The 27,640-nt window shown below is 55.1% G+C and overlaps 9 protein-coding genes across 9 annotated transcripts; 4 read left to right on the top strand and 5 right to left on the bottom strand.

The window, feature by feature from the left end:
• Window positions 1-1,929: 1,929 nt before the first annotated feature.
• On the bottom strand, window positions 1,930-4,770 carry GLOTRDRAFT_75784 (uncharacterized protein; the record flags this gene model as incomplete). The annotated part of the gene is made up of 5 exons (XM_007867526.1): window positions 1,930-2,731; window positions 2,789-2,949; window positions 3,004-3,823; window positions 3,950-4,147; window positions 4,465-4,770. The coding sequence occupies 5 exons, from the start codon at window positions 4,768-4,770 to the stop codon at window positions 2,021-2,023; spliced, it is 2,196 nt and encodes a 731-aa protein (XP_007865717.1). The 3' UTR covers window positions 1,930-2,020.
• Window positions 4,771-5,782: 1,012 nt separating this feature from the next.
• GLOTRDRAFT_41391 (uncharacterized protein) lies at window positions 5,783-6,196 on the bottom strand (the record flags this gene model as incomplete). The annotated part of the gene is made up of 1 exon (XM_007867359.1): window positions 5,783-6,196. A coding segment is annotated over one exon (414 nt), but the record flags the coding sequence as incomplete, so codon positions are not given.
• Window positions 6,197-6,820: 624 nt separating this feature from the next.
• Window positions 6,821-8,618, top strand: GLOTRDRAFT_138489 (uncharacterized protein; the record flags this gene model as incomplete). The annotated part of the gene is made up of 2 exons (XM_007867525.1): window positions 6,821-6,851; window positions 6,931-8,618. 2 exons carry the CDS (start codon window positions 6,821-6,823, stop codon window positions 8,616-8,618), a joined length of 1,719 nt encoding a protein of 572 aa, XP_007865716.1.
• A 98-nt stretch (window positions 8,619-8,716) lies between these two features.
• On the bottom strand, window positions 8,717-10,291 carry GLOTRDRAFT_138488 (uncharacterized protein; the record flags this gene model as incomplete). Its single annotated transcript, XM_007867524.1, has 6 exons — window positions 8,717-8,824; window positions 8,876-9,505; window positions 9,559-9,660; window positions 9,718-9,732; window positions 9,798-10,219; window positions 10,279-10,291. 6 exons carry the CDS (start codon window positions 10,289-10,291, stop codon window positions 8,717-8,719), a joined length of 1,290 nt encoding a protein of 429 aa, XP_007865715.1.
• A 568-nt stretch (window positions 10,292-10,859) lies between these two features.
• Window positions 10,860-13,857, top strand: GLOTRDRAFT_115940 (Adaptor protein complex beta subunit). Its single transcript, XM_007867523.1, has 10 exons — window positions 10,860-11,059; window positions 11,113-11,211; window positions 11,264-11,652; window positions 11,702-11,983; window positions 12,044-12,336; window positions 12,389-12,554; window positions 12,605-12,796; window positions 12,867-13,043; window positions 13,102-13,280; window positions 13,369-13,857. Exons 1-10 carry the CDS (start codon window positions 11,032-11,034, stop codon window positions 13,760-13,762), a joined length of 2,199 nt encoding a protein of 732 aa, XP_007865714.1. The 5' UTR covers window positions 10,860-11,031; the 3' UTR covers window positions 13,763-13,857.
• An 814-nt stretch (window positions 13,858-14,671) lies between these two features.
• Window positions 14,672-17,097, top strand: GLOTRDRAFT_75778 (glycoside hydrolase; the record flags this gene model as incomplete). Its single annotated transcript, XM_007867522.1, has 14 exons — window positions 14,672-14,746; window positions 14,794-14,950; window positions 15,009-15,043; window positions 15,100-15,148; window positions 15,195-15,269; window positions 15,343-15,485; window positions 15,546-15,612; window positions 15,673-15,746; window positions 15,804-15,977; window positions 16,077-16,235; window positions 16,285-16,301; window positions 16,359-16,525; window positions 16,582-16,832; window positions 16,884-17,097. 14 exons carry the CDS (start codon window positions 14,672-14,674, stop codon window positions 16,998-17,000), a joined length of 1,560 nt encoding a protein of 519 aa, XP_007865713.1. The 3' UTR covers window positions 17,001-17,097.
• Window positions 17,098-17,586: 489 nt separating this feature from the next.
• GLOTRDRAFT_41363 (glycoside hydrolase) lies at window positions 17,587-20,187 on the top strand (the record flags this gene model as incomplete). The annotated part of the gene is made up of 15 exons (XM_007867356.1): window positions 17,587-17,661; window positions 17,711-17,864; window positions 17,924-17,958; window positions 18,012-18,060; window positions 18,111-18,185; window positions 18,241-18,383; window positions 18,467-18,533; window positions 18,591-18,664; window positions 18,744-18,917; window positions 19,021-19,179; window positions 19,255-19,271; window positions 19,333-19,502; window positions 19,595-19,775; window positions 19,909-19,978; window positions 20,056-20,187. 15 exons carry the CDS (start codon window positions 17,587-17,589, stop codon window positions 20,185-20,187), a joined length of 1,575 nt encoding a protein of 524 aa, XP_007865547.1.
• Window positions 20,188-20,633: 446 nt separating this feature from the next.
• GLOTRDRAFT_21723 (uncharacterized protein) lies at window positions 20,634-21,459 on the bottom strand (the record flags this gene model as incomplete). Its single annotated transcript, XM_007867297.1, has 3 exons — window positions 20,634-20,760; window positions 20,838-21,144; window positions 21,213-21,459. Coding segments are annotated over 3 exons (681 nt in total), but the record flags the coding sequence as incomplete, so codon positions are not given.
• A 1,900-nt stretch (window positions 21,460-23,359) lies between these two features.
• On the bottom strand, window positions 23,360-27,369 carry GLOTRDRAFT_138484 (uncharacterized protein; the record flags this gene model as incomplete). Its single annotated transcript, XM_007867521.1, has 4 exons — window positions 23,360-24,544; window positions 24,601-24,790; window positions 26,019-27,133; window positions 27,190-27,369. 4 exons carry the CDS (start codon window positions 27,367-27,369, stop codon window positions 23,360-23,362), a joined length of 2,670 nt encoding a protein of 889 aa, XP_007865712.1.
• Between the last annotated feature and the right edge of the window lie 271 nt (window positions 27,370-27,640).

Here is a 27,640-nt window from a genome sequence, read left to right as displayed (position 1 = left end):
GGGATATTTCGGATGAGTCTAGAACCTTTACCACTCTCAACAGATCGAGAGCTTCCAAAACCGGCCCTCACCACGGAGCAAGTGCCGGTAACATACAAGAACACGACCTTGAAGCAGATGCCTATAACGCAAGATGGAGCGCATTCCCTATCTGCGATCTCCCTCTGGAGATTCTCGTATCGATATTCAGTGCAGTCGCCGACCTCAACGGATCTCTCGACCAAGTGATTATCCTCCAGCTGAGTAGCGTCTGCCGTTACTGGCGGACAATTACCCTTGAGGAGCCGAAATTCTGGGATTTCGTCAGTATCAAACATGCATCATGGACCTCTACGGTACTTAACCGCTCTGGTATTTTACCGCTGAGACTATCCTTGGCAGTGGAAGATGGAGAAAGCATGGACTGCGCCCTCTTGATGATGACGCACTTCCACCGTGTCAAAGATTTCCAGGTCACTGGAGTGAGCGCCGACATCGATCAAGTCATGGCAAATCTTCCGCACGAATCTCCCCTGCTCGAAACTTGGGAAATGAGGAAGACGAACCACGAGTTGCCCCCTCCCTCAACCGCCTTCTTCGGCTTTCGCGCACCACGTCTGAAGCACTTTACTCTGCGAGGGTTCGAGTGCGACTGGGCTTCTCCTCTTTTCAAGAACCTCACCAAACTTGGACTTCACAGCATCCATAATAAGACGACCCCACCGAAAATGCTGCATATCATTTCCATGTCGCCATGCTTGACAGAGCTCCAGCTGTGGTCTGTCTTCGATGAGACGCAAGGATTTAGGGACTGGAGTCATAGATGTCCCAGGGTGGACCTGCCTCTGCTCACCAATCTATTCCTCGGAGAACACCTCTGGATCCCCAGTGACAACATGATGAGTATGTTGGGATACCTTACCTTCCCAGCGAAGGCCAGCCTGGCTATACACTGCAGAGTTCTCTTCATCGACGATTTCGACAGACTCTACCAGTCCATCCAACTTGTCACGTCGGGTACAGGCTCCGTCCACATCACTAGAGCGGATTTAACGCTCTCCGGACATACCGTGAGGTTCGAGGGGAAAACAAGTACTGAGTCCGACGCCCACGTCTACTTAGCGCTGCAATGTACCCGACGGCTGAGCAGTCTTAACTTCGCAAGTAGGATGTGTGCCATACTTCCTCTCGCACACACGGTCGAAGAGCTGCGCATTGCTGGACCCATCCTTGGGCAAGCTTCGCTTCAGGCCTGGGAGATGTTGCTCGATTGCTTCTCTAGCGTGAAGAGGTTCGAAGTGGCACTCATGCCTATAGCTCTCGTTAGGGCGTTATCGGCAACCGACGACGACATTACTGGCTTCAGGAGAAAGCTAGCAATCTTCCGCAGGGCGCCGTGGCCGATCTTACACACAATCGCCATAGAAAGTGGGGAACATACGTTCAAGGATGGGGATATGCTGACGCAGCTTATCTACGCATTATCCAAGCGCAGACAGGCAGGTGTCCCTATAGCCCGGCTAGAGATACACGACTGGGTACCACCTGCTGAGTCCCAGGATCTCATGGCGAAGCTTCGAGAGATCGTGCCTGAAGTTACTTTGGGACAAAAGGCGCAGACAGTCGATAGAGCATACACACGTTGACAATACTGTTGATGTGGCAGAAGGACGACGAGGATCTCAATCATTAGTCTATCCGAGTTTCCAAAGCATGTTGTGGGCAAATTCTCTCTTACACTACTTGATATACGTGTTTCTAGTCATCATAGGAGAACCATGCGCATGAACGATCTCCGTCAACACTTCCAGTTCACATAATGGAACTCTAGCATCACCCATGAGGGCCATGACGGTGCCATACCTTCGCTTGGTTCGGGCCTATGTACGATGCGTTGGAGTCCCTCGGCGCCGCAAAGTTGCCGCAGGACATGGATTGTCCACGTCCGGACACGGGGCTAAATACGTAAACATAAATGTGAAGAAATACAAGCAATACAAGATGTCAACAAGTACAAGCCCCATTTAGGATGAAACGTCAATCACTCATCTTCAGGAAGCACCACGAGCTGATTTCGGTAAGAGGGGCCAGCTTCGGTACGATAGCCTTGGCGTTGACTCTTCGCGGAGGCCTGGGATTCAGAGTGACTCTCCCAATCATATGATCGCTTCTTCGAGTTTGTATGAATCGACTTTGACCAGCGTACTTTCGGAATCTGGTCGTCCACTCTATCATTCTCCGGCCAGCCAGGAGTGTTGTACGCTGTTGCGAAGAGCTGGATCACTCTGTCAGAGTTCCGCAAGGTCTCGGGCACTGGCACACCATTGTTCTGCACCGCGGTTCTTGAGTCACCATGGCCACCTGAAAGACGCTCCTGCAACTTGCGCAGATTCCTCGCGTCTGTGTAGTTGATGACATATTGAACATATTCGCGGAAGACGACCCGAAGATGGTAGAGCAGAATGTCAAGCATAGGTGCTCCTGCAAAGGTAAGATCCTGAATGTACTCCTCACTGAGCAGGAGCAGTTTCTTTGCCTTCCCCCCCGTGTAGTAGTTCGAGCGATAGTCCCACTCGCATTCGTCGAATACGGCCCGCATTATACCGTATAGTTCAGGTTGGGCTAGATTGGACCTGATGTGATGGAGACACGTCCAGAGTAGGATCCAGTATGAAGATTCGAGATCGTCCCCGCGGGTATGTGCTTTAAGTGGGTCTCGTAGTAGAGCGTGCGAGATATATTGCCAAGTGCCCTTCAAGTATTAAGACTAAGCAGCAATCCAAATGATTCGTTATCAAATTCTGCCTACCGTACGGTCTCGCACCCGAGCGTTCTCCTCCTCCAACGATTGTAATGACCTTGACAGATCCCAGTCGATTAGGATCGCGCTATCATTGCTTATCATTATAATATTTCCAGGACTGAGATCCCGGTGCAAGATATCGGCTTTTTCGCAGGCTTCTTTGTGGGCTATCGGACCATTAGTTCATGAGTATAGTGGGGTAACGACCTCAACTAACGCACCTATAAGCGCATCAAGAATCCCTTTGATAATAGACCTCGAGGATGGCGCTTCAGTGAGCGGTTTCCCCACTTTATCGAGGACAATACGATAATGCCGATGCTGTACCAGTGTTCGGGTCCTGAGAGCCCAGCTCCTCCCGGCGTAGGGCGCTGTGATAGACCTTTGATCTGTCCGCCCCTCCTGGTCCTTAACATCTCCATGGTAAACGACCTTCGCAATGTTCGAGACCCCCTTCTCATTCAACAGCTCGTAGATATCTCCTTCCTGTTGCATCCGCTCGACGTCATAGCGCCACGAGTCTTTGAGAAAGACGCGCTTTCCGGTGTTCAAGTCGGCCGCGACGTAGCAGCGAGTACCTCGGCCGATGGCGGTGGGATAGATAAACCGACGCTTGGAGACAATCAACTCCTTGTCGCCGGTCTTGTCGTTTACTATGATCTTCAGCATAGGCTTGTTTTGCTCGATATCGTCTTTGTCCAGGATCGTCGTGGCGCGATCTGCTTCATCATCAGTAGCACGGGTGACTGTGGGATCTTCCCCGCGCTGTGTATGAGGCATGATATTGAACCTAGACAGGAATTGCGCCAGATAGGGGGTATTCTGGTAGTGGAATTGTTCCGAAACGATGGCACCGGCACGGTCGTATCGCAGCAAGCGAGCACAGTCTTTGAAGAGGATTACCTGGAAGAGGAATACGCGCGGCTGATTAGCCCACATCATACTCGCGTACTGAACCAGCTGAGCCCGATTCCGTATGCCCTCATTGCTATTCCGCTCAAATGGATAGGGATTGGGCTCTCCACTCGTCTTGTTGTAAGACTCGGAGCGACTGAGCAGTTCACCAGAGAATCCTGAGAATCGGGCGGGTTCTAGGCCATTTACAACAGTCTGCGAATTAGCAGATCCGGATATAGTATCATCTCCGTCGCACCCTCCTGGTTTGACGATGTCGACGAATGGGTCATCCTTAGTCTCCGCTTTCAGCTCGATGACTAGCTGCACACGTTCCCAGCACGTCCTGTCAAGATCCACAGGGTCCCTGTCGGTATAAACACTGATATCAGGCTGGAACTCGTTCTCGTCTTGAGGGTCGTGCTTGTGCGACGTGTCGCAGAATCGGAGACCAGGAAAGCGGTCAACGCGCTTTCCATCAATACAAGGTTGTACGCAGGATAACTACAGAAATAGCGATTAGCTGGAATTTACTCGAGACGGATAGGACCCACAAATTCGGGCCACATTTTGGCCTCCTTGCCCCGTGGGACGGGGGTAGCAGGCACGACGTCTTGCGACTGTTCATTCGTGGGGAAGGCGCCCTTGGCTCGAGACAAAGTCTCCGCTTTGTGGTTCATTCCACCTCCGGCGGTGTCCCCAGTGGATTCTCCCCTCAAATTGGTCTCCCCAGCCTTGGCAGGCGCCGTCGGCGGCAACTCCTTGCTCGTCATATTACCTTGACTTACACTTGAGGTCTGCGTTTTCTTCTGACGCTTCTCCCCAGTTGCTTTCTTCATGGCTCCAAAAACTTTGGCAAGTTCGGACTCGTCCTCATGGACTCCAGCGGGGAGCGGTAGGAACTCGGCAAGAAACTCGTTCACCGGCATAGGACCCACAAAGTATCCAGACATCTCCACGGCTATATCCTTGCGCGCTTTTGCCACCTCGTCGATCGTGGCACCGAACGGTTTGGTAGAGTTCCGCCCAGCTTTGCGAGGCGAGTGTGACGAAGTCTGAGGAGACACGTCAAGTTCTGGGCGAGTATCGGACATTGTGAGCCTATTTGATACGGGGTCTCAGTCAGAACCGTACCTTTTATACCTTTGGTCGCGTGGCTCGAGTGAGCGTTGTGGAGGCTGAGGACCACCGCGTCGTGAACGAACTTATCACGTGCATGAGCTTCCGTTCGTGCCGAGCTTCTGCCGAGAGCCACATTCTGCCACATTGCCATTGTCCTGACTATGCCAGCTTCCACGACGGCTGGGTGCCACATCTCAGATGCAGTATCCTGGCAGTGTTTGGGAACAAAATGAGATCCAGAACTGGCCCCCGGGCGAGGTATTCTCATGTATTGACCTCCAATTTTTTATCTCCAAGAGGGTGCTGTAGAAACTGTAGAACGCTAATCGTTGGACAGACTATGCTGGAAAACGAGCGGAGCCTTGGACGATGAAGATTGCGGAAGCAGCGGATACATCCGCTTCTTGGATCTGATCGCTGTGCCTACCCAATGCCGGGGGCCACAATTGCCACAGTGTCCTCAATCTCTAGGCCAAACTTCGAAAGGACAGCCGTCTTCCCTATTGAGTTTTGTTTGTGCTCTCAGACTTCGATCTTTCACGAGATGACCACGTGGATGCTGACGCAGGCAATTACGCCGTCAGAGAGAGTCCGGTAATGCCACATTTTCTGCCATATCAGTTCCACCTCCAAAAGAAGCGGAAGAATAGAACAGTAAATTACACGCGTCCACTGCGCATGATGGAGCTCTAGAAGTATCTGCAGCGGACACGCATCGCCCATCCCGGAAATGTCCTTACCATCTTAAGCGTAGAGCGTCTTAGCGTCCTGGCTAAGACATTCAAGATGATTAAATTTAGAGCAGTATGATGCTAAGAATGCCGCTGTACATACCAGGGCCACTGGTTTGAATGTCTTATCGCTGACTAATACATTCATGTGAATGATAATCGACGTATTCATTGACATAAAATGCTTTGAACGCATCAAGGGTGTAGGAGAAGTGGAAACCGAGAGGAATATAGTCTTCATCGTACAAACCAATCAAATGGACACCATGCACAATTGCATCAGTATGGACAACAGAAGCACACGAGAACCATTGATAATCTCAGGTTCAACAACCCATACTCGGGTAGACGGGTCAGGACGGTCGTGCCTACGCACAAACCGCTCAACGAGAGTACAGGGGTAGCTGTCCCGGTTGTGCTCAACCGACTTGAATGCACGCACCCGACCAACAACCATCCCTTTCATCCCCTCCTCAGCGGGATCTAACGAAACGAGAACGGTGTCGTATCGTTCGTATCCATTTCGCCTTTGCGGAGTACATCGGATCCATTCCCGATGCATCCCGCCAGCGCCAGCGAGCTCACTGGGTGAGAAGTAAGTTGCAGTGGCCGAATGGAAGACCTTCACGCGACCATGGATGGCAGGCATGAGGCGCTCGCCGATATTTTTCGTTCCTCGGTTTTTGCTCTGTGCAAAGCCTAGACTGTGAACGACTGACCTCGCCAACTACGACCATATGTCGTGGCCGGAGTGTTGTTGGATGCTCCTTGGACTTGTATGCATGTTGTCACTGATATCCTGGTGCTCACAAGCTATTCGGACGTAGCGATTCGTAGTCGTCGATTCCTCAGGCATCAGGCCAGATTGTGGCGTTCATATTTCAGCGGATTGCAGAACGATAGACGCACTTGAAATTCCTGCTTTAATCCAAAGCCAAACAACCACAAAATGGCCATAAAAGGTGAGAAGTCGGCTTAGAAAGCCGTCAGTTACTCGTTCGAGGGCAATCGAGCGCATTAGCGCCCAGCTTACCCCGACAAAAGTGGAGTGGCGGCTGCCACGCGCTCCCCTTCTTCTGCATTAGGCGGTTTTGATTGGCAGGCGCCCCAGCAGTAAAAATATTAGGTGCGTCTATCGTTCTGCAATCAGCTGTTATACGCTTCGAACTCCTGATCATGAGCGCTCCCTTCGACGTCATCTTCTGCGTCGACCTATATAAGTAGGAGTGAGTATTATCTGGCCGTTCAACCGACGTGAGGGCCTAGTAATCTAAGGACACTTGCAAGAATGATGCCTCGAATGGCTCCGTGGCGACGAGACGGTATGTGGCTTTATCGACGGATCAATGTTAGACCAATGCGCATACTAGAGTGGTATGATCTGACTCTGGGACACTTCAGATGCCCGAAACTTCAACTTATCGGATATATCGGATGACTCTGGGACGTTTTCCAGTCCTTACAGATCTACCAATGGAGATCCTGAAAACAGCTCCGAGTCCTACCCGGAGGCAAGCACTGGTAACCCACAAGGACCCGACCTTCAAGTGGAAGAAAATAACGCAAGATGGAGTACTTTCCCGATCGGCGATCTTCCTCCAGAGATTCTGGCATCCGTTTTCGCTGCAGTCGCAATTAACGGTGGAGGTCTCGATCAAGTGAGCATCGTCAAGCTAAGCCGTGTCTGCCGACATTGGAGGGCAGTTGCCCTCGACGAGCCTAAATTCTGGAACTTCGTCAGTGCTAAGCATCCGACATGGTCATCTACCGTGCTAGGCCGCTCTGGTGTCATACCATTAAGGGTATCCCTGGATGTGGACGACGCGGAAAGTATGGACAGCGCCCGCCTGGTAATGACTCACTTCCGCCGTGTCAAGGAATTCTTGGTCACGGGGATGAGTTTCGACATCGATCAAGTCATGGCAGAACTTCCAGACGAAGCTCCGCTACTCGAAACCTGGGAAATGAGGAAGAAGCTGAATCACGAGTTACCCCCTCCTTCCACCGCTTTCTTCGGATTACGGGCACCTCGTCTACACCATTTAACCCTACGCGGCTTCAGCTGCGACTGGACTTCTCCTCTTTTCAAGGACCTCACCAAACTTGGGCTTCACAGTGTCCTCAGCAAGACGACCCCAGAGGAGATGCTCCATATCCTTTCCATGTCTCCACGCTTGACAGAACTCCAGCTGCGGACTGTGTTCAATGAGAAGGAGAGATATACAGATCTGAACCACGGATATCCCAGGGTGGACCTTCCTCTGCTTACTCATCTGTTTCTCGGAGAGCACCTCCGTATCCCTAGCGAGAACATGACAACCATGCTGGAATACCTTACCTTTCCAGCGACGACCAGCCTGGTCATATACTGCAGAGCTACCCGCATCGACGGCTTCGAAAGACTCTACCAGTCCATCCTACCTGTCACTGGTACAGACGCCGTTAATATCGCAAGTGTGGATCTGACGCTCTCCGGGCACGCCGTGAGGTTCGAAGGAAAGACAAGCACTGACGCCAACGACGCCCACGTCTACTTGGCACTGCAATGTACCCAGCGGCGGGGTAGCCTGGACCTCGCTAGTAAGACGTGTGCCGCGCTTCCTCTCGCACATCATGTCGAACATCTACGCATTCCAGGATTCATTCTTGGGCAAGCTTCGCGTCAGGCCTGGGTAGAGTTGCTCGGTTGTTTCCCTGGCGTGAGGAGATTCGAGGTTGCATTCATGCCCATAGACCTGGCTGGGGCGTTATGCGAGACCGACCAGGATCACATTACTGGCACTAGCGTCATGCTAGCGCCAGCCGACTTGGGTCGCAGCACGCCGCTACCGATCCTACACACGATCGTCATAGAAAGCGGGGAACATACGTTCAAGGACGAGGATATGCTGAAGCATCTTGCCTACTCATTATCGCAGCGTAGACGGGTAGGTCTCCCTATAGCCCGCCTAGAGATACACGACTGGGTACCGCCTGCTGGGTCTCAGGATCTCATGGCGATGCTTCGGAAGGCCGTCCCCGACGTGGTTCCTGCGGGGAGGAGAGTGAAAGCGGCGGATATCGATCGCAGTTTCTCCTACGATGACTAGAAACATGTAGGCAAGGTCATGTACAAGAGAAAGCTGCTCACAACATCCCTAGATTACCAATAGCCGACTGCGGATAGCTCTTATATCGCCAACTACCACTACTCCCAAACCACTTTCTTCCGCTGCATTTCGGTGACAACCCTGGTGGGTGAAGGTATCTCGCTTTGACTCCTCGATTTAGCTGGGGAAGGACATGCCCATGATATCTTGTCATTTTAGTTTCGGAGTGGATAACGAGCGTTAGCGCAGTCACTTACTTCCCATTCTCTACCATTGATATCTAGCCAGAATAGCCCGCCTGGAAGTTTACGCACGAAGGGATCGATCCAACGCTCAGAAGGACGTCCTACACTTTCTCCGTATGCCTCGAGACAACCATTCAGCAGCTTTCGCCTCACGCCAGTTACACGCAGTTGCAACCGTTTCAGGTTCGTAAGGGAGGCAACCGTCTGAGACAGGCCGAGGAGAATCGCTCTTCCGATCCCGATCTCCAGATGTTCTATCCCTTGTCCGCGGGCTTTGCAGAATTTAGCCAAGTGCTTCGCATTCACGAAGAAGTCAGCCATCTTCAGTACTTTAACAGAATGCCTCGCCGTAGCTAGATGCAGGATGAGCGGAGTCAAGGATGGGGAAGGATCGCGGAACGATTTGAATAAAGTGTGTGTCCGTCGGGGACTAGTGCACGATAGCTGAAGGTCCCTCTTGTGGTCGAAGCCTTCCCTGCGAAGCTCAATCTCTTCTAAGGTTGGGGAATCCCGTATGATCCTCCGTACGAATTTCGAGAAGAGAGTAGCTTCCCGAATAGTGCTGATCGGAGGTCCCGTATGAGTTACTCGTAGGTTACGGAGATTGGGAAGGCTCGGGAGGACAGAAGGCGTGTTGAGTTGCTGGAAACTAGGATTGTAACGACAATGCGGGACGGATAGCCAGTTCAGCTCACGAGGTAGTAGCATACCGATAATTCCCTCAGTTCGTGCAAGCTATTGAGTGCAGAGAATAGGTTCGTGTCAGTAAGCGAATAAGAAAGGCCCACTGAAAGGTTCTGTATATGAATCATAGAGAGAGTGGGTACCAAAGACAAAAGTATTGCCGGAGTCACAGGTCCAGCATTGTCCTGACATACAGAGACGATTGGCTTATCAGAGCTTCCATCCATGTCGGCAGCCTACCAAGACTTACAATTAATGCAATTTCTGATAACTTGCCGGAAGCCCGGAGCCTGTCTATCCAACCTGGTAAATTGGCCAAAAGCGTCGTCTTCGGATTATGGATGATGAGACTCTTCAGGTCTGCCGGGCAGATGTCCATTAGGACATCAGCATTCGCCCTGCTGTCGTGGATATCGGCATCATCCTCCTGCTCCTCGTCATCCTCGGTTATGGTATTCACGCTGTTGATCCCGCCTGGCGTGTAATAATCTTGTTCGATGAAGCAGCTCTCCCAGACTTCAAGCGTACGTAACGTATGATGTAAGGAGTGGATAGCATCTGAGAGACTTCTAAGGAATCGACTGATATCACCAGAAAAGTCCGGGTTGACTGATAACGTCTGCAGTGACGGGAAGGATCGGATTGCGTCGCACGCGGGGTGAAGGTGCGAGCCTGGTTAAAGCCAACAGGTTCGGCTATGATTGCCACGTTCTCCAATACAGAAGACGCACCAGAAATATACATGTGCTTGACATGTACAGCGTTTCCCGAGGCCAGAGCTGACTGGAAATGTCGCTTGGCGAGAAACGACCAACGCGTCAAATGCAAGACATAGACGACGTCACAGTAGACAATACGAACCTCAGCATTAATTCGTAGCTTTCGATCGTCACCGAGCCTGAATTTCAGCGTCCTGTGATGACCCTCTTTGCCGACGAAAGCCACTCGATAGTACAGGAATCTCCTGGAAACAGCGCTGAAGGTCCTATTCACTAGCGCGCAGGACAGTAGAGAAATGTAGTCGTTTGCAGCAAATAACTGTCGCAGTAGATTCGGAATAATATCAGGGCATGCAAGGCAGGTCTCTGTGGCCGAGGATTTCGTCCGCTGCATCTTCGAGCTGCAAATCGATCCAAAATCGATCGCAAGAACAATATTCAGACTTCACTTGATAGGTTCAGATGGATCCTAATGGCTCGCGAGGTAATAGACTTAGAACAAGTAGATGCGCTCGAAAGGCATCGTCCTCGGGACGTTCTACAGATGAAAGCAGGATACAAGTCGTCCGGCCGCGCTGCTCGAAACGCGTTCCGGATCATCTCTGCTTTAGCCACCAACATACAGCTTCCGCTTTCTGTGCTTATTCCCTTGTGGTTCTTGACTTTGCCTCCCTGGGGAGCGGACGTTGACCTGATAGTAGTAAAGAGCGCCTCATATCGGTCATCGCCCAAGTTGCTCCTGAATCGCATAGTGTCTCTAACCCGATGAGCTTCCGGGCAGGACCACGAAAAGGTAAAGTGAATCTTCCCCTTTACATGCTCCAGGTAACAGAATAATATCTCTAGGTGAAAACTACGAGCTTAGTCAAGACCTCAATAGTGAATACAGAGACAAGCGGAAGGATGCGATCAAGCGTGTCATAGCGTCTATGACGGTGGGGAAAGGTGCGTGCAACTGTCCACCCATTCTGATTAGGGGAATCTGACATACTTGAAGATGTCAGCGGGCTCTTCCCCGACGTCTTGAAGAACATGCAGACGGATGATCTGGAGCAGAAGAAGTTAGTTTACCTGTACCTCATGAACTACGCGAAGACACAGCCCGAATTGGTGATCCTCGCCGTCAACACCTTCGTGAAAGATTCGGATGACCCCAACCCCCTTGTTCGCGCCCTGGCGATTCGTACAATGGGCATGCTGCGCGCGGAGAAGATCATCGACTACGTTAGCGACCCGCTACAGAAGTGCTTGCGAGATGACAATCCGTATGTCCGCAAGACGGCTGCCCTGTGTGTCGCAAAATTGTATGATCTGAAGCCGGAGCTGGTCTTGGAGAATGGATTTTTGGAGCAATTGCATGACATGATTGCGGATAGTAACCCAATGGTAAGTTTGGCCTCCACCCCATAGATCTGAATATCCTCATAGTCATCAGGTAGTTGCAAATACCGTCGCAGCCCTGTCTGACATTCATGCTTCCGTCACCTCTCAACCCGATTACTCCCCGGACGACCCCGCGCTATTCAACGTTACTACCAACATCCTCAATAAATTACTCATCGCTCTCAACGAATGCTCAGAATGGGGTCGTATTGCCATTCTTGATGCCTTGGCCAGATATAAAACGGACGATGAAAAGGAACGAGAGCATATCTGCGAACGAGTGATTCCCCAGTTCCAGCATGTCAACGGGAGCGTTGTTTTTGCAGCCGTCAAGGTGCGCCAACTGACTCATCTACATGATATGTTGAATCCGTCTGAACTATACGCGACGAAGGTTATCATGATCCACATGCGAGGGATCCGGAGAGAAGACCTTTGCAAGCAGTTCATTCGCAAGATGGCCCCGCCACTTGTCACGCTCCTGTCTTCGCCCCCGGAGGTCCAATGGGTCGCCCTTCGAAATATCAACCTCCTATTGCAGAAAAGATCAGACCTGCTGCAGAATGAAATGCGCGTATTTTTCTGCAAATACAACGACCCACTGTACGTCAAGGTAGAGAAACTGGATATCATGGTCCGGTTAGCAAACGACAATAATGTGGACGCTCTCCTGAGTGAACTGAAGGAGTGGGTTCTGCGAGAAGTTGCACAGACTAGAGAGCTAATGTACGCGGAACAGATACGCTTCAGAGGTCGACGTCGACTTTGTACGAAAGAGTATCAAGGCTATTGGGCAGACCGCCATCAAAATCGACTCCGCGGCAGAGCGTTGCGTGAATGTTCTACTGGACCTCATTGCCACCCGGGTAAGCTATGTCGTCCAAGAAGCCATGGTGGTCATGAAGGTACCGCTCTCCTTCCTGTTCTGTTGTTATCAGCAGCTGACATGGCTTAGGACATTTTCCGAAAATACCCCGCGACGTATGAGGGCATCATCCCCACTCTATGTGCCAACCTGGACGAGCTAGACGAGCCCGAGGCGAAAGCCTCCCTCATTTGGATAATCGGCGAGTATGCAAGCAGGATTGATAACGCCGACGAACTCCTGAACATGTTCGTGGACACGTTCACAGAGGAGTCGTATCCGGTGAGCTGCGCTTCTAGCCTGGCTGATACTCCAGAGCTGAATGGAAGTCGTGTTCCGAATGAATGCATAGGTGCAACTGCAAACCTTGACTGCCGTGGTGAAGCTATTTTTGAAGAAGCCGGACGTGTCCCAAGGTCTGGTGCAGCGAATATTGAACACAGCCACGAAGGATTGCGATTCACCCGATGTCCGAGACCGTGCGTACATTTACTGGCGGCTGTTATCATCAGATCCCGCTGCTGCGAAGGTAAACTTCCGCGTGTTGTGCTGTCCGAAGACTTTGAGCCGTGAACTTCCAATTCTAGGGAGTTGTGCTCGCACAGCGGCCTCCGATATCATTATCAAGGACAACCGTATCACCTGTCCTGTTGGAGGAGCTACTGGCCGAGATAGGCACATTAGCAAGTGTCTACCACAAGCCCGCGGAAACATTTATCGGACGCGGGAGGGTTGGCGCAGACTCTGTACAGCGAAAGGGACAAGAGTACGTATTTTTGTCCATCTATCATTTGTCTTCCCTCTCCTATTGCATCAGCATATGGATAGCTCCTGATACTGATATGCCACCCTAGCCTTGTGGACGATCGGCTCGCCACCCAGAAAGCCCTTCAGACCGTCGCGGCAGGTCAACAATCAGAAAACCTATTGGACTTCGACGATGTTCCTGCTTCGGACAGTCAACCATCAGGTTTGGCTGCGACCACCATCATTCCCCAGACGCCAGCCGCAGCAAACCTTTTAGCCGGAACTTCCGCCAATCCTCTCGACGATCTCGTGTCAATATTTGGAGGAGGGACGACCGGGGCAGCTTCGGCTCCGCAGAACCCATTCGGAGGGCTCGCATTCGGTGGCGAGAATGGCTTTGGTTCACCCGTGAACTCGGCTCCGCCGACATCGCTGGGTTCTAGCGTGGCATCGCCGGTGCAGACACAGAAGCCTGCGGATGACCTGTTGGGCTTGTTCTAGAGTGTCGTTATTATGTACCTGTTTTGTATCTGTTCGCGCGAGTGCTTTGGACTGATCCGCTGTGAAGCTTAAATCCTAATACCGATGAAAGCGACAGGTATGAATTGCGTTCATGAGAACATATCACGATGTACGCGTGATGGATACTGGGCTTGACCACAAGCGCCCTGGGTGGCGCCCGATAACTTGCGTACCGGTACAGCTACCGAGCGCAGAGTCCAGACCGCGAATTCCATCGGAAAGATGCCCTCCTGGTTCGTTCGTTACTCTGTTACCATTGGTTTTGAAATCTCCAGCGATTTGGCTGAATGCGTCCCATTCAGATGTCCGAGCAATGTCCGAGCTTGAAGGACACGAAGTGACCCCCCGCCGTACAGCGCGCGTGCCATAATTGACTTGTTCAGTTGAACATCATGTTCAATGATGGGGATCCGTACGTATCGCTGACCTCATGAACCCTCAGGTCGTCAAGTATAGGACAGATACTCTGCTTCTCGCTGCTGCGCACCGAGCAGGTCTCATGCCCAGAGGTGAAATGACCCAAATGTATGCAGCAATCTGGATACAAATTCTTCCGCCAGGAGCATAACGGACGGTAACTGCGATATTCTTAGTCTTCCTCCCGTCGTATCCTGAGAATCTGAAGCAGGCCGCAACGTTGTGGTTACGCATCTTCCCATGCTTCTATCTGAGCCGTGGTGACCACCGGGGCTGGAGATCTTAATGAAGGCTCTGGGAAAGAAAGAATTCCTCTTGTTCTTCTTGTTGCGGATCGGGAGGAACTCCAGGGCGGGCCCGAGCCCTATTAAAAGCCTCATGGTGCATCCGAGGTTCGACCCGCCTCCCTGGACCAGCACCGTGACGTTGGCTAGCTGGTCTTAGACTCGAACTTGAAGGCCAAAGACAAGGATGCGGTTCGCCACAGCTCTTTTCGCTGGTACCCTGCTGGCTTCCAAGGTCGCATCGCAAGAGATCTGGGACATTGTAGGTACCTCGCCTCGAGGCAGGGGGTGTCGCTAATCGTACTCTAGTGGCAAACGACATGGGACCGCTCGAAGCTCTTCACGTACTTCCAGCCGCCGAACCCGCCGATCGAGTTTACTTCGCCGGGCACGATCGGCGCGGCGGATATCGTGGTCGACGACACGCAGGTGTACCAGACCATCTGGGGCTTCGGCGCTTCGCTCAGTAACTGCCCTTCCCTGGTCTCCTCAACCTCACTCCTCTGATTCATACCTGCCACAAGCTGACTCCTCCGCGCTCCTGTTGAGCAACCTGAAGGTCAGTCCTCGGTTCGCTCCCATGCAGGATTTTGCATTCGAATGGTCGGGAAGTAGACGCAGAACTCGGACAACTACTGGTCGCTCCTGGACTACCTCTTCAACCGTGAGTAATGCACTGAGGCCACTGAGCCGAGCTGAACCCGGCCCAGCGACCGACGGCGCGAACAGCTCCGGCTTCACGTACCTGCGCGTGCCCCTCGGCGCGTCCGATTTCTCTGCCAACCGTAAGCACCCTCCCTCCCTCCCTCCCCCCATTCCGTTCCTCCGTTTACCTCGAAATGTAATCACTGCGCGCAGTGTGGACGTACGACGACACGTCCGGCGACACCTCGCTAACCGATTTCAACATCGACAACGAGCCCGACTACGTCTTCCGCACCATATACGACATCCAGTCGGTCAACCCGTACCTGCGCGTGCACGTCGTGCCGTGGTCACCGGTGCGTCTGAATTCCAGTCCCCGCGCGCATCGTGTGCTGACGAGTGCGGTGTCCTTCTAGCCGGCGTGGATGAAGACGAGCGGGACGATGGATGGGGGGGATTTGAACACGGATTACATCAACACTTGTGGGTGGTGTATTGATGGGGTTATCGGCTGGAGCCCGGGATGACGGTGTGCGGTGCCAGATGCGAACTACCTCCTGAAGTGCCTGCAAGGCTTCCAGATTAAGAACATCGTGCCCTTCGCCATCAGCATCCAGGTGCGCATGCCGTCAACGTCGCTTGCGCCAGCGACGACATTTACTCCCTCTGCCTAGAACGAGCCGGAGAACAGCGACAGCACCTATCCGAGCTGCTACATGCCCGTCGCCGTCGAGGCGCAAATCGGCGTCGCCCTGCGCGCGCTGATGGACGACAACGGGTTCTCTGGAGTCAGGTTGATCGGGTACGAGCATAATTGGAATGACGCGGGCGGGTACCCGGTGCAGCTGGTGCGCGTCCCTCCCTCCCTCCTCCCTCCTTCACGCGAAGTTGACTTGATATAACTTGCGTGCCATGTGTGGTGCGGGTGTTATGGGCGGGTGGAGTAGATGGAGCAGGCCGGCAGCGCGTTCGCGGGCGTCGCGTTCCACTGCTACGCGGGCGACGTGCAGAACCAGTCGGATTTCTATAATGCGTACCCCACCAAGGAGATCTACTTCACGGAGTGCTCGGGCACGCTGGGGTCGGATTGGTGGAGCGATATCAAGGTGCGTTGGCCCTTCCTTCCCTCACCTACCGCATTTCACCGCCGACTAGTGGTACATGGACAACCTGTGAGTACGCGTTGGCCCGGCTCAAGTGAACGCTGAATGGGAATGTGCGCCGACGAGGTTCATCACGGGCCTGACGTACCACGCGCAGTCGGGGCTGATGTGGAACCTCGCGCTGAACGGGAGCGGGCTGCCGAAGCTGCCGGGGACGGACAGCTGCGGCGGGGCCGGGTGCCGCGGCGTCGCGCAGATCAACGGGGACGGGACGTGGAGCGTCAACCAGGAGTGTGCGTGCCCCCAGGTCTTCGGTTCACGCTGAACTGAATGTTGACATTGGATGCAGTCTACGCGATGGGCCAGGCGTCCAAGGCGATCCTGCCGCGCGACGCGGACGGGCCGTGGGGGCAGCGCGTCGGCGTGAGCGTCGGCGGGGCGATGAACTGGGCGCTGGTCGTCGGCGCGTACGTCACGGGGCGCGTATCGTCCAGCGACTGGCTGCGGTACTCGCTCGTCGTGCTGAACTGGGCGGACAACTCGGGCGGGGAGTGGGACCCGCAGCCGGTGCAGACGACGATCGAGTTTCGGGATATGCAGGTGCGTTCGGGGTTCGGTTTGGGGGTTGCGGAGATTAAAGTCGCTTTGCAGGCGACGTATACGTTCCCCGTGGGCGTGACGACGTTGTGGTGGTACGCTGTGAATGAGAGTTCTGTTGCGGAGACGGAGGAGAGTAGTATTCGGGTCCAGACGTTCCACAGGAATTAATCATGTTCAGTTCAAGTTTGAGGTTAAGAAACATTCATATTTTTGTTTTATCACCCGCTCACGACCTGACCTTTACGACACCGAGGCAGTATACGCGCCCAGATATGTATATTATACCCACTGTATCCGTTCTAGGCAAACCAATGTCTGGTAGCCGCGACGCCACCGATCGCGTTTAGGGGCTTTACGCTTCTGGCGAGAAGCAGCGTAGAGTTACAGTACCGCCGGTAGCATCAGCAGCTGGTTGCGAGCAGCGTGCACTAACGGGGCCGGAGAACTCGCTCGCCAAGCCAGATCGCTGTTCTCGCTCGCCTGATGGGCTGAGCATTCCAGCTTGGACGAGTGCGAAACCTGGAATTTTGCGCGTGTTATCGCCGCCCTGGCACGGACAGAGCCCAACAGAAGAGGAATGCACTCCGAGATGATAGAACTTGGTCGCAGTTCTGGCTTTCCGTCACGGCTGCTGCAATTCGGGCGCGGAGCCGAGGGCCAGTGTGACGAGGGGTTTGTGAAATGCGCGGGCGGGGATATTATAATAAAGGAGCTGGTGCCGCTTCCAGTTTCACGTTGCCTGTCTCTGCTCGTTATGCGCGGAACGTGTGCCCTGCTCGGGTGGCTCGCGCTCGCGTCCCCCATCGCCGGCCAGCAAATCTGGGACGTGGTACGCATCCCCGACGTCTTGTCCAGTCACTGAACTGACCCTTCCCCAGTTCACTACGAAATGGGACAGAACCAGCCTCTTCACCTACTCCCAGCCGTCGCCCGTGATCAACTTTGGCACGCCCGGGGCGACGGGGCAGGCGGATATCGTCGTCGACGATGCCAAGACGTACCAGACGGTAATCGGGTTCGGGGCTACTCTCAGTACGTCCGATGGTCGTTATATTCGCTCCTCTTATCAAGTTAACGAGCCGCGTTGCAAGCCGACTCGTCGGCACTCCTCCTGAGCCAGCTCAAGGTAAGCGCGTTGTTTGAACGAGTGTCTTCAGCACGGCTTATTATCTACATCAGTCCAAGAACGCGAACCAATATTGGTCGCTGCTAAACTACCTATTCGACCGTACGTCCCCAGCCCACAGACACCCCAATTGACAGCCCACCTCCATGCAGCGACCGACGGGAACCACAACGCCGGCTTCACCTTCCTGCGCGTGCCCCTCGGCGCGTCCGACTTCTCAGCCAGCGGTACGCACGCCCTCCACACCATAACCCAATGAGTGATGTTAAGGCTGTCGCGCAGTCTACAGCTTCGACGACACGAGCGGCGACACCGCGCTCAACAACTTCAACATCAACAACGCGCCCTCCTACCTCTTCTCCACCATCCAAGACATCATGAGCGTCAACTCGATACTCAAGATCCAGATACTCCCGTGGTCGCCCGTGAGTTCCTCCTCTATTCATCAGTTCAGTATCATCAATTGGGTATGTGGGTGGCTGAATTGAATTGAATGTCGTGTGCGCAGCCCGGGTGGATGAAGAGCGGCGGGACCATGAAGGGGGGGACGCTGAATACGAACTACATCAACACCTGTGCGTTTGTATGGTCCTCAGCCCGTGCTTCGCCACAGCTCACCGCCTCCCCTGCAGACGCGAACTACCTCCTGAAATGCCTCCAGGGCTTCCAGAGCAAAGGCATACCGCTGTACGCCATCAGCATCCAGGTATCTCTCCTCTCTCCTCTCCCTTCCTCTTCTTCTCCCCCCTCTCTCCCCGCCCCTGTGCTCACCCCCGCCCCTCTAGAACGAGCCCGAAAACAGCGACGCCACCTACCCGAGCACCAAGATGCCCGTGTCGACGGAGGCCGCGGTCGGCGCCGCGCTGCGGACACTCATGGATAATAACGGGTTTGGCGGCGTGGAGATTGTGGGGTACGAGCATAATTGGGACGACGCGGGGGGGTACCCGGTGCAGCTAGTGCGTTTTTCTCGTTCGGTCTCCCTTCCTGTCCCTCCCTCTCCCCCTCCCCGTTCCTGCCGTCAAAAACACTCCCGATTCAGGCGCTTACGTTAGACCTTAGATGCAGCAAGCCGCCGGCGCGTTCTCCGGCGTGTCGTTCCACTGCTACGGCGGGCAGGTGTCGGACCAGGACACGTTCCACTCGCAGTACCCGAGCAAGGAGGTGTACTTTACCGAGTGCGCGGGGACGATCGGGTCGGATTGGTGGAGCGATATCAAGGTGCCCACTGCTTCCTTTCTTTTCCTTGTCTTTTCCATCGCCCTCACGCTCCTCACTTACCGTCGAATCGCGCAGTGGTATATGGACAACATGTGCGTGCCTGTATGTACAAGGGGGGCCCAGGTTTGCGGCTTACGCGCTGATGGCAAACAGAATGACCGGCGCGATCACGCACCACGCGAAGACGGGCGCGATGTGGTGCTGGGCGCTCGACGGCAGCGGGAACCCGAAGCTGCCCGGCACGGACAGCTGCGGCGGGGCCGGGTGCCGCGGGGTCGTGACCATTGACACGGGCAAGGGGACGTGGAGCGTCAACCAGGAGTGTGAGTAGTCACCTGGAGTGGTGGTGCGGAGTGGGCTGACTCCTTGCGTCTTTGCCCATACCGCAACGCTGCGTTCATGCTCTGAACCGCAGTCTACGCGATGGCGCAGGCGTCGCGCGCGGTCATCCCGAAGGACACGGGCGGGCCGTTCGCGAAGATGATCAGCGCGAGCGTGGGCGGGGACATGGCGTGGGGCCTCGTCGTCGGCGCGTACCAGACCGCGCGCAAGAACGCGGCGGACTGGGATCGGTATAGTCTGGTCGTGACAAACTGGTGAGCGCTCCAAGTTACTCTCAGGATGTTCTGGGCCCCGTGCGTGCGTGTGTGAATGGGGCGGGGGGGGGGGCCGGGTTTGGGCTGCGTGAACGTTGTTTGTGGCTGGGATTGACGGAATGGTGGGCGACAGGGCGGACAATACGAACGGGCAGTGGAACCCGCAGCCTATTACAGCTACTATTGAGTTCAGGGGGAAGCAGGTGCGTTTTCCTTCCCTTCCTTACCTGCACATCTCGTTGAAGGCGTTGATTGTTCATTGGTGCGGGTGGCATGATAGGCGACGTATACCTTCCCCGTGGGCGTGACTACGCTGTGGTGGTTCGCGGAGAGTACGGGCTCTGCGAGGGGCGATGGTCAGGGTGGTGTGTATGGGAATAGCACGTTTGTGGTCCAAGGTGGGGTTTTGTAGGTGTAGGTAACACTAAGGAGGGGGGCGGGGGGATACACGCATTTGTAATTTGTATTATTTAGTCACGACCTCGAGGATGTATCGCGATACCTGTTTTGTTAGTGTTCGCCTTGGCTTACTGGTGTGCGCTGGAAGGAATGTGCCAGCTGGCTCACTCGAGTACCGAAGGCGGATGAAGTGTCGGCTAGCGACAGCATGGTCAGCGTTCTTTCAATACCTTGTGCTTGGGGTTGCGTGGAGCTTGAAGGCGCACTACATTCACTCAGCTGGGTGTACCCGTCGTCGCGGGACAACGACGGCATAATATTGGAGCAAGTGTGCTGAAGCATGAGTATACACATACATGTCGGCGATGTCAGTACTCTGACAGCAAGGACCCGTCCTTCGTAAACCTGCACGCGCCAGGTCAACACGGCCAGAACAACGCCGACGCGCCCGGGAGCGCACCTATAATCCCATCTCCCCTGCTTTTGTAAGGATATGATGTCCCAGTAGGCGACGGCGTGCGCGCGCGGGTTGAACTCGTCCCCCGGGAACCCACCCTTGTCGTTTACCTGCGAGGCGAAGTAGAATCTGCCGGCGCACACCGGGAACCCGTGAGTAGTGAAGGAGGAAGAAGCAAGGAGGAAGAGGGAGAACTTAAAGCTGACCGGAAACCCTCGCTCGCGTACGCCCCCGCGCAGAGCTCCATCACGTGCGCGGACACTTTCTTCTGTGCCGCGAGGGTGGCGAAGAGGGGGATGGCGGGGCGGAAGGGCATGATGTTGCCTGTGGTGATGAAGACTTTCGGCGCATGGTGCGCGGCGTCGGGGTCACTTTGCTTGAGCGAGCGGAACCCGGCGAGCGCGTGCTGCGCGGCGGCGAGGACGCCCGCGCCGGTGGCGACGCCCGCGGCGAAGTCGGTGTAGGGCAGGGAGAGCGGGTCGGCGGGGTTGGGGGCCGAGGGGTTGGTCGAGACTCCATGTCATTGGTGTCAGCTTCCATATCGAGAACCCACCCCGGACTGGCATACTGATACTACACACCGTTGTGCACCACCACGCTCGGCACGCCCATCTCCCGCCGGACGTGCTCGAACGCAGCCTTTACGGACGCGGGGTCGCCCACGTCGACAGCGACGCGCAAGAAGTCTTTATCCGGGTCCTCTGAGTCGTCCGGAGAGGGGTGGGGGTGGCGCGAGCCGAGGGCGACTTTGTAGCCGTGCGCTTTGAGGGCGTGGGCGACGCTGTACCCGACGCCGGGGCTTGCGCCGAGGATGAAGGCAACTGGGGCCGGGTGGGTGGTGGGAGCGGGGTTTTCGGTGGTGGGGTCAAGCACGGAGGGGTGGTTGCCCATGGTGGGGGAGGGGGGGTAGCTAGGGTGCATCAAACCATCGTGTATAAGGTATACAGACGGGTTCTGTATAGCTTGTCCATTGACGTACAAGCGCTGAATGGATGAGGAGTCTGTATGCCCAGTAAAGCAGTCCTTTGTCACGAGCTGCATCCACTAAGTGACAGCTGTTTGATCCGTCCGAAGTGAATAGCCATTACAACCTCTGGGACGTTATGGAAGCGGGACAGCATGGAGCAGAAAGAAGTTGGAGAAGCACTGTAGCCTTTGTGTCCGCGGAGGGAGAAGAAGATCAAGGCTTCGGGGCTGCGAGTTGGAGGACTGCACGGGTGACATCCTTGGTATCCGTGCTCAGCTGAAGCAGCGGGCGACTGTTCAGTTTCGTTTGAGCTGCGAGCCTACGACGCCATAGAAATGTAGGTCTGTTTCGTCAAGCTTCGGTGTTAACTCCGCTATGTAGCCAGCATTCGATACACGCGCCTCATAGCCAGTCATTTGCATACATTAAACAGCACATCTCAGGAAGACCTGGTAAATATTATTATCTGCAACGATTCGGAGTGTGGGACGTACATAGTGGATAGGAATTAAGTCCGTCGAAGTGAGCTACGTGACAATACACCGTGTTGTTACTATCCACCGTGGCCATATCCGGGTCGTTGCCTGTCGTTGCGCTGCACGGAGAGTCTGAGATAGGGAAGTCACGGTCTTTTGCTTGTAGACTTCACCAGCCTCTAAGCCACTGAGCGGTGTATCTTGTCTGTTCCCCTACGTATCGTCAAGCATCGCTGGACTCAACCCTGAAACATGGGGAGAGAAACGTCCTCGAAGTGCTGTCCGATGACTCTGAGCGAGCGAACTACAACCTTATTCGACCCTTTAACCCTCAATGTTTGGGCTACCCCATCGTTCGAGCGGAATCTGCGCTCTAAGCAAGCATCAAAACACCCCAATTCTTCCTCGGCGTGTTTTCAATGGACGTCACGAGGCATGGTCTCGCCCAACTCCTTGCCAGTGCGAAGACGTACAGACGGATAACAGAGGCAGCTAGGACGGAAGGTGAGTACGGAAGGAGCTTTCTGGCCTGCTCTCGAGGACCTCGGTGCTCGCATTCTAGGAAGCTTCCACCGGAATCTGCTGTGACACGCGATCCAACGTTCCTACGGACGTGGATGTTCTTTTGTCGTCCCCCCCTGAAGAGTTCCATCCCAATTTTCCGGCAATCGGCGTCCATCGTTAATGTACCCTGTCCGAGTCCAGCACCGCCCACTCGAGTATCTGAGTCCCTTCGCGATCCGAGTCGCCCTGTCCTTGCCAGGCTCAGTTGTTCCTGCAGCCACTGTGGGTGGTCGCTACCGTTCGCAGAGGTTGCGAAACGGCGACCTCACAGTAGGTGCAGCGACGACTGAAACTGGCGTTCCCGCCAGTATCTTGCAGCGCAAGGACAAAGGGCACGAGTTATTTCCGATCGATCTCACAGAACGTATACTCTATGCAGGAGGCGTCCGGAAAACCTTTGTCGACGCGGCTTCAACTCAGTAGGTACGAACCTCTCTGACACGTGGTGGACAGCTTTATCGATGTCCGGGTCCTTGCCATGCGCGAACCTCAGGTCCTAGGGCATGGGATGAGGATCGATGAATGCAGAGCAGATTCCATTCTGATAGTACAAAAGGTGCAATGAAACTCAACAAAGAAGAACACGCCCGCTTTCCCCTCCCCTTCCCCTGTTACTCGCACAAAGCCGAAACAAAGGAAATATGGTACAATCACCGCTGAAAGTCCCGAACATATCCTTCATATCATGGCTCTTCCCCCTGGCTCTCTCGCTTTTTGGAAGCTAGTGATAACTCGATATCGCCCCTCGTCTCCTTACGCACGTCGCGCTACCGCCCCCGCCGACGCCGAACTCCGAGACCACCTGCTCTCTTGTACGCGGAGGAGGCAAACCTGGAGGGGGACCAATATCTTTCAGACGACGGGCACGCTGCTCGGGGGTCTCTTGGCCTGCCGCGGATCTCGCGTTGATCGCGATACGTCTGCCGGGAGTCGGGAGACCGGGAGGAGGACTGACATCCTTCAGGCGAACAGCCCGCTCGTCACGGGTCTTCGATACCATTCCGACCGAGGCGAATTCGAGCGTCGTCGCCGCCCTTATGCGCGGAGGTGGCAGACCCGGAGGCGGGGCGATAGCAGCGAGGCGGCGTTTTCTCTCCTCGCGTGTCTCAGCAACCGGTGCAAATCCCGCTCTGCGCGGGGGCGGGAGACCCGGAGGCGGCCCGACGTCTTTGAGTCGGCGAGCCCGCTCCTCGCGCGTTTCTGATAGGATTGCGAGGGAGTTGAAGTCGGAGATCATCGGTGCGCTTTTGCGCGGAGGCGGAAGGCCTGGAGGGGGGCCTGCGGCGGCCAAACGGCGTTCGCGCTCGCCGCGGGTCTTTGGTCTCGGCCGTGGCCCCTTCGGACGTCCGTAGCTCTGCTGCAGCCGTGCTACCGCTGCAGTCGTGGGCTTGCTCGCATACTCAGGAGCATTCCCGGGCGTCACTGGGCATGCATTATTTAGCCGTGGCCGACCGTGCGCGTCATGGCCGCAAACAGATAAAGGCGAGACCTCGTCGGCTGGCGTGGATACTCTGGGCAACTCATCGCTCGACGACGCGGGCGAGGGATCGGCGGACTCGGGGGACGCGGTGTCGCTCGGAGCATCGGGCACGTCGTTGTCTTTGTTGTCTCCGAAGGGGTCAAAGACCGGGGTGGACCGGAAGGGGGGCCAGTTGGCCGCCTCGATACGATACCAGATGACCTGGGAATAGAGCTTTTGGGTAATGGGGTAGAGACTGGGCTGTTCGGCGAAGTCAAGAGTTGCAGCAGCCGGTTTGGCAATGGGAAAGAGTGCCGGGTCGAAGTGCGTGTCATTGACCCAAGGCGGATGTGCATCGCAGCCGTGAGGCTTAGGGTGGAATAGCGTAGGCTGCTCTACGCAGCCTTCCATAGCGAGGTTGGTAATTAGTACTCTTGACGAAGAGACCTAATGACCAATTCTTTTGTCAGAGCTAGACGAGGAGCGGATCCAACAAACCGTACCTGGCTGGTATTCCCTAATTCGCTTTGCGGGATACGTAGTCTATCGACCAGCGCGTCGAAGGTGTTGTCCTCCGTCGCGGTCGGTGTGGCGTCAACAGCGAGCGACGCGTCGCGCGGCACCACCGCCGGTACCTTGCCCTGTTTGGCTTTCAAGCCGCCGAGAAGATTCTTCAAGTTCATCGTGTTGTGGCTGCTTGGTTGGTGAGAGAGTAGTGAGGTGCTCGTTGGATGTGGGGGATGTGGTTCAAGATGCGGTTGGAGAGACGTGTGGCGAGGTTGACTTTTATATTCCCACGGCAGATGCCGAAGAACAACGGGAGGGCCTGGTGCGCCTGGGCTTCTCTTGGGCCTATATGGTCAAATGCCATGCATGCCCAAAGGCCTACTCGGGTAAGTGGAATATGCGTATATTTTGTGGATGGGGAGACGGGTATTCCAGCCCGTTAGCCTCGTGCCGCACTACTATGCAATCCGATACTCCTGCGCTATAATGAGTATACGAACGCAGACTCGCGTCCTCAATGTTTCTACGTAGTAAGTACAGCTTCGCTGATGGTTATTTCCGCATGCCCTCTATAATCCGTGCTCATAAGGTTGAATCCCTAGAGAAATATCTGCATCGCGATCATTCAAAGCTGGGATGAAAGGAAGGTCCTTTCTGGCCTGCTCTCGAAGACCTCGGTAGCTCGCCTGCTGGAAAGCTTCGATCGGAATCTGCTATGATAGGATATCCGAGATCCCTAGTCTGACCCGGGATGTTCCTTCGTATTGCCTCCTGCCCACCCCCTCCTGACGAATTCAGTCCCATTGGCCGCAAACCGGCGTCCATTGTGCATGTACCCTGTACAGGACCGCCGCACTGGAGTTCCTTTGCTAGTCTGTCTCACGTGGTTCTTGCTAGGCTCAGTTGTTTCTCTAGCTACTGTGGGTATCGCAGCTATGAGCAGAAATTGCGATCGCGATGATCTCACAGAGGGTGCAGCTACGACTGAAGCTGGTATTCCTGTCAGCATCCTGACGCGCTCAGCGTCCCTGCGGCTAGCAATGGACTTGAGCTCTGGAGGGATGGCCGCGCGGTGCCAAAGTCTGATACGTGATGAACTAGGTTATCGCGGTCCGAGTCCTTGACATTTGCAAATCTCAGGTCCTAGGGCATGGGATGAACATCGATGGATGCAGAGCAGAGCGCAATATATTCTGATGATACAAAAGATGCAATGAAATCCAGCAAGGAAGAAAACAACCGCTTTCCCCTCCCCTCCCGCCTGTTAATCGTACAGCAAAGCAAAGAAAATATGGTACAATCACCGCTCAAAGTCCCAAACCCTATCCTTCATGCCACGGCTTTTCTGCCTCTCTCTCTCTCACTTGGTCGAAGCTAGTTATAACAAGACTGTGCCCCTCGTCTCCTTACGCACGTCGCGCTACCGCCCCCGCCGACGCCGAACTCCGAGACCACTTGCTCTCTTGTACGTGGAGGAGGCAAACCTGGAGGGGGAGCAATATCTTTCAGACGACGGGCACGCTGCTCGGGAGTCTCTTGGCCTGCCGCAGATCTCGCCTTCGTCGCGATACGTCTGCCGGGAGTCGGGAGACCGGGAGTCGGGAGACCGGGAGGAGGACCGACATCCTTCAGGCGAAGAGCCCGCTCCTCAGGGATCTTCGATACCATTCCGACCGAGGCGAATTCGAGCGTCGTCGCCGCCCTTATGCGCGGAGGTGGCAGACCCGGAGGCGGGCCTACATCAGCGAGTCGGCGTTCTCTGTCCTCGCGCGTCTCGCCAGCTGACGCAAACCGTGCCGTCACGACGCTCCTGCGGGGAGGCGGGAGACCTGGAGGCGGCCCGACGTCTTTCAGTCGGTGAGTCCGCTCCTCGTGGGTCTCTGTTAGGAATGCGAGGGAGTTGGAGTCGGAGGTCGCCGGTGCCGTCATGCGCGGAGGCGGAAGGCCTGGAGGGGGGCCTGCGGCGGCCAAACGACGGTCCCGCTCGCCGCGGGTCTCTGGTCTCGGTCGCGGCCCCATCAGTCGTCCATACCTCCTATGTGGCCGTGCCACCATTGCAGTGGTAGAATTCCTGACGCACTCGTCGTCCAACCCGCAAGCGGATGGCGGGACCTCATCAATTGGGGTGGTGACGGCAGGCAATTCGTCGCTCGACGACACGGGAGAGAGCTCGGCCGACTTGAGGGACATGGTGTGGCTCGGAGCATTGGGCCTATCGTCGCCTTGATCGTCCTCGAAGGGGTCGAAGCGCGGGGTGGAACGGAAAGGCGGCCAGTCAGCCACCTCAATGCGGTACCAGATGACCTGAGAATAGAGTCTCTGGGTGACCGGGTAAAGGGCGGGATGTGCGGCGAAGTCAACGATGTCGGCGGCGGGTTTGGCAACGGGGAAGAGTGCCTTGTCAAAGGCTGTGTCATTGATCCAATGTGGGTTTGCATCCCAGCGGCGAGGCTTAGGCTGGAACAGCACAGGCTGCTCCACGCAGCCTCCCGTCGCAAGGTTGGTAGTTAGTGATCTTCTCGAAGAGACCTAATGACCAATCCTTTTTTCAGACCTAGACGAGGAGCGGATCCAACAAACCGTACCTGGCTGGTATTCCCCAACGCACTCTGCGGGATACGTAGTCTGTCGACCAGCGCGTCGAAGGTGTTGTCCTCCGTCGCGGTCGGTGTGGCGTGAACAGCAAGCGACGCGTTGCGGGGCACCACCGCCGGTACCTTGCAGTTTCTAGCTTTCAAGCCGCCGAGAAGATTCTTCAAGTTCATCGTGTTGTGGCTGGTTGGTTGGTGAGGTGCTCGTTGGATGTGGGGGATGTGGTTCAAGGTGCGGTTGAAGAGACGTGTGGCGAGGTTGACTTATATATTCCCACGGCAGATGCCGAAGAACAACGGGAGGGCCTGATGCGCCTGAGCTTCTCTTGGGCCTATATGGTCAAACGCCATGCATGCCCAATGGCCTGCTCGGGCAAGGGGAATATGCGTATATTTTGTGGATGGGGAGACGGGCATTCCAGACCCTTAGCCTTGCGCCACACTA

Source organism: Gloeophyllum trabeum (assembly GCF_000344685.1).
Source record: "Gloeophyllum trabeum ATCC 11539 unplaced genomic scaffold GLOTRscaffold_00006, whole genome shotgun sequence".
Lineage (NCBI taxonomy): Eukaryota > Fungi > Basidiomycota > Agaricomycetes > Gloeophyllales > Gloeophyllaceae > Gloeophyllum > Gloeophyllum trabeum.
The sequence above is the reverse complement of the archived record's forward strand: the minus strand, read 5'-3'. Positions and strand labels throughout refer to the sequence as shown.

Coding starts and splice junctions, on each gene's coding strand:
- GLOTRDRAFT_115940 (XM_007867523.1), top strand. CDS start 11,032: ATGAGCTTCCGGGCAGGACCACGAAAAG. Junction 11,060..11,112: donor CCGGGCAGGACCACGAAAAG/GTAAAGTGAATC, acceptor TAATATCTCTAG/GTGAAAACTACGAGCTTAGT. Junction 13,281..13,368: donor GTACAGCGAAAGGGACAAGA/GTACGTATTTTT, acceptor ATGCCACCCTAG/CCTTGTGGACGATCGGCTCG.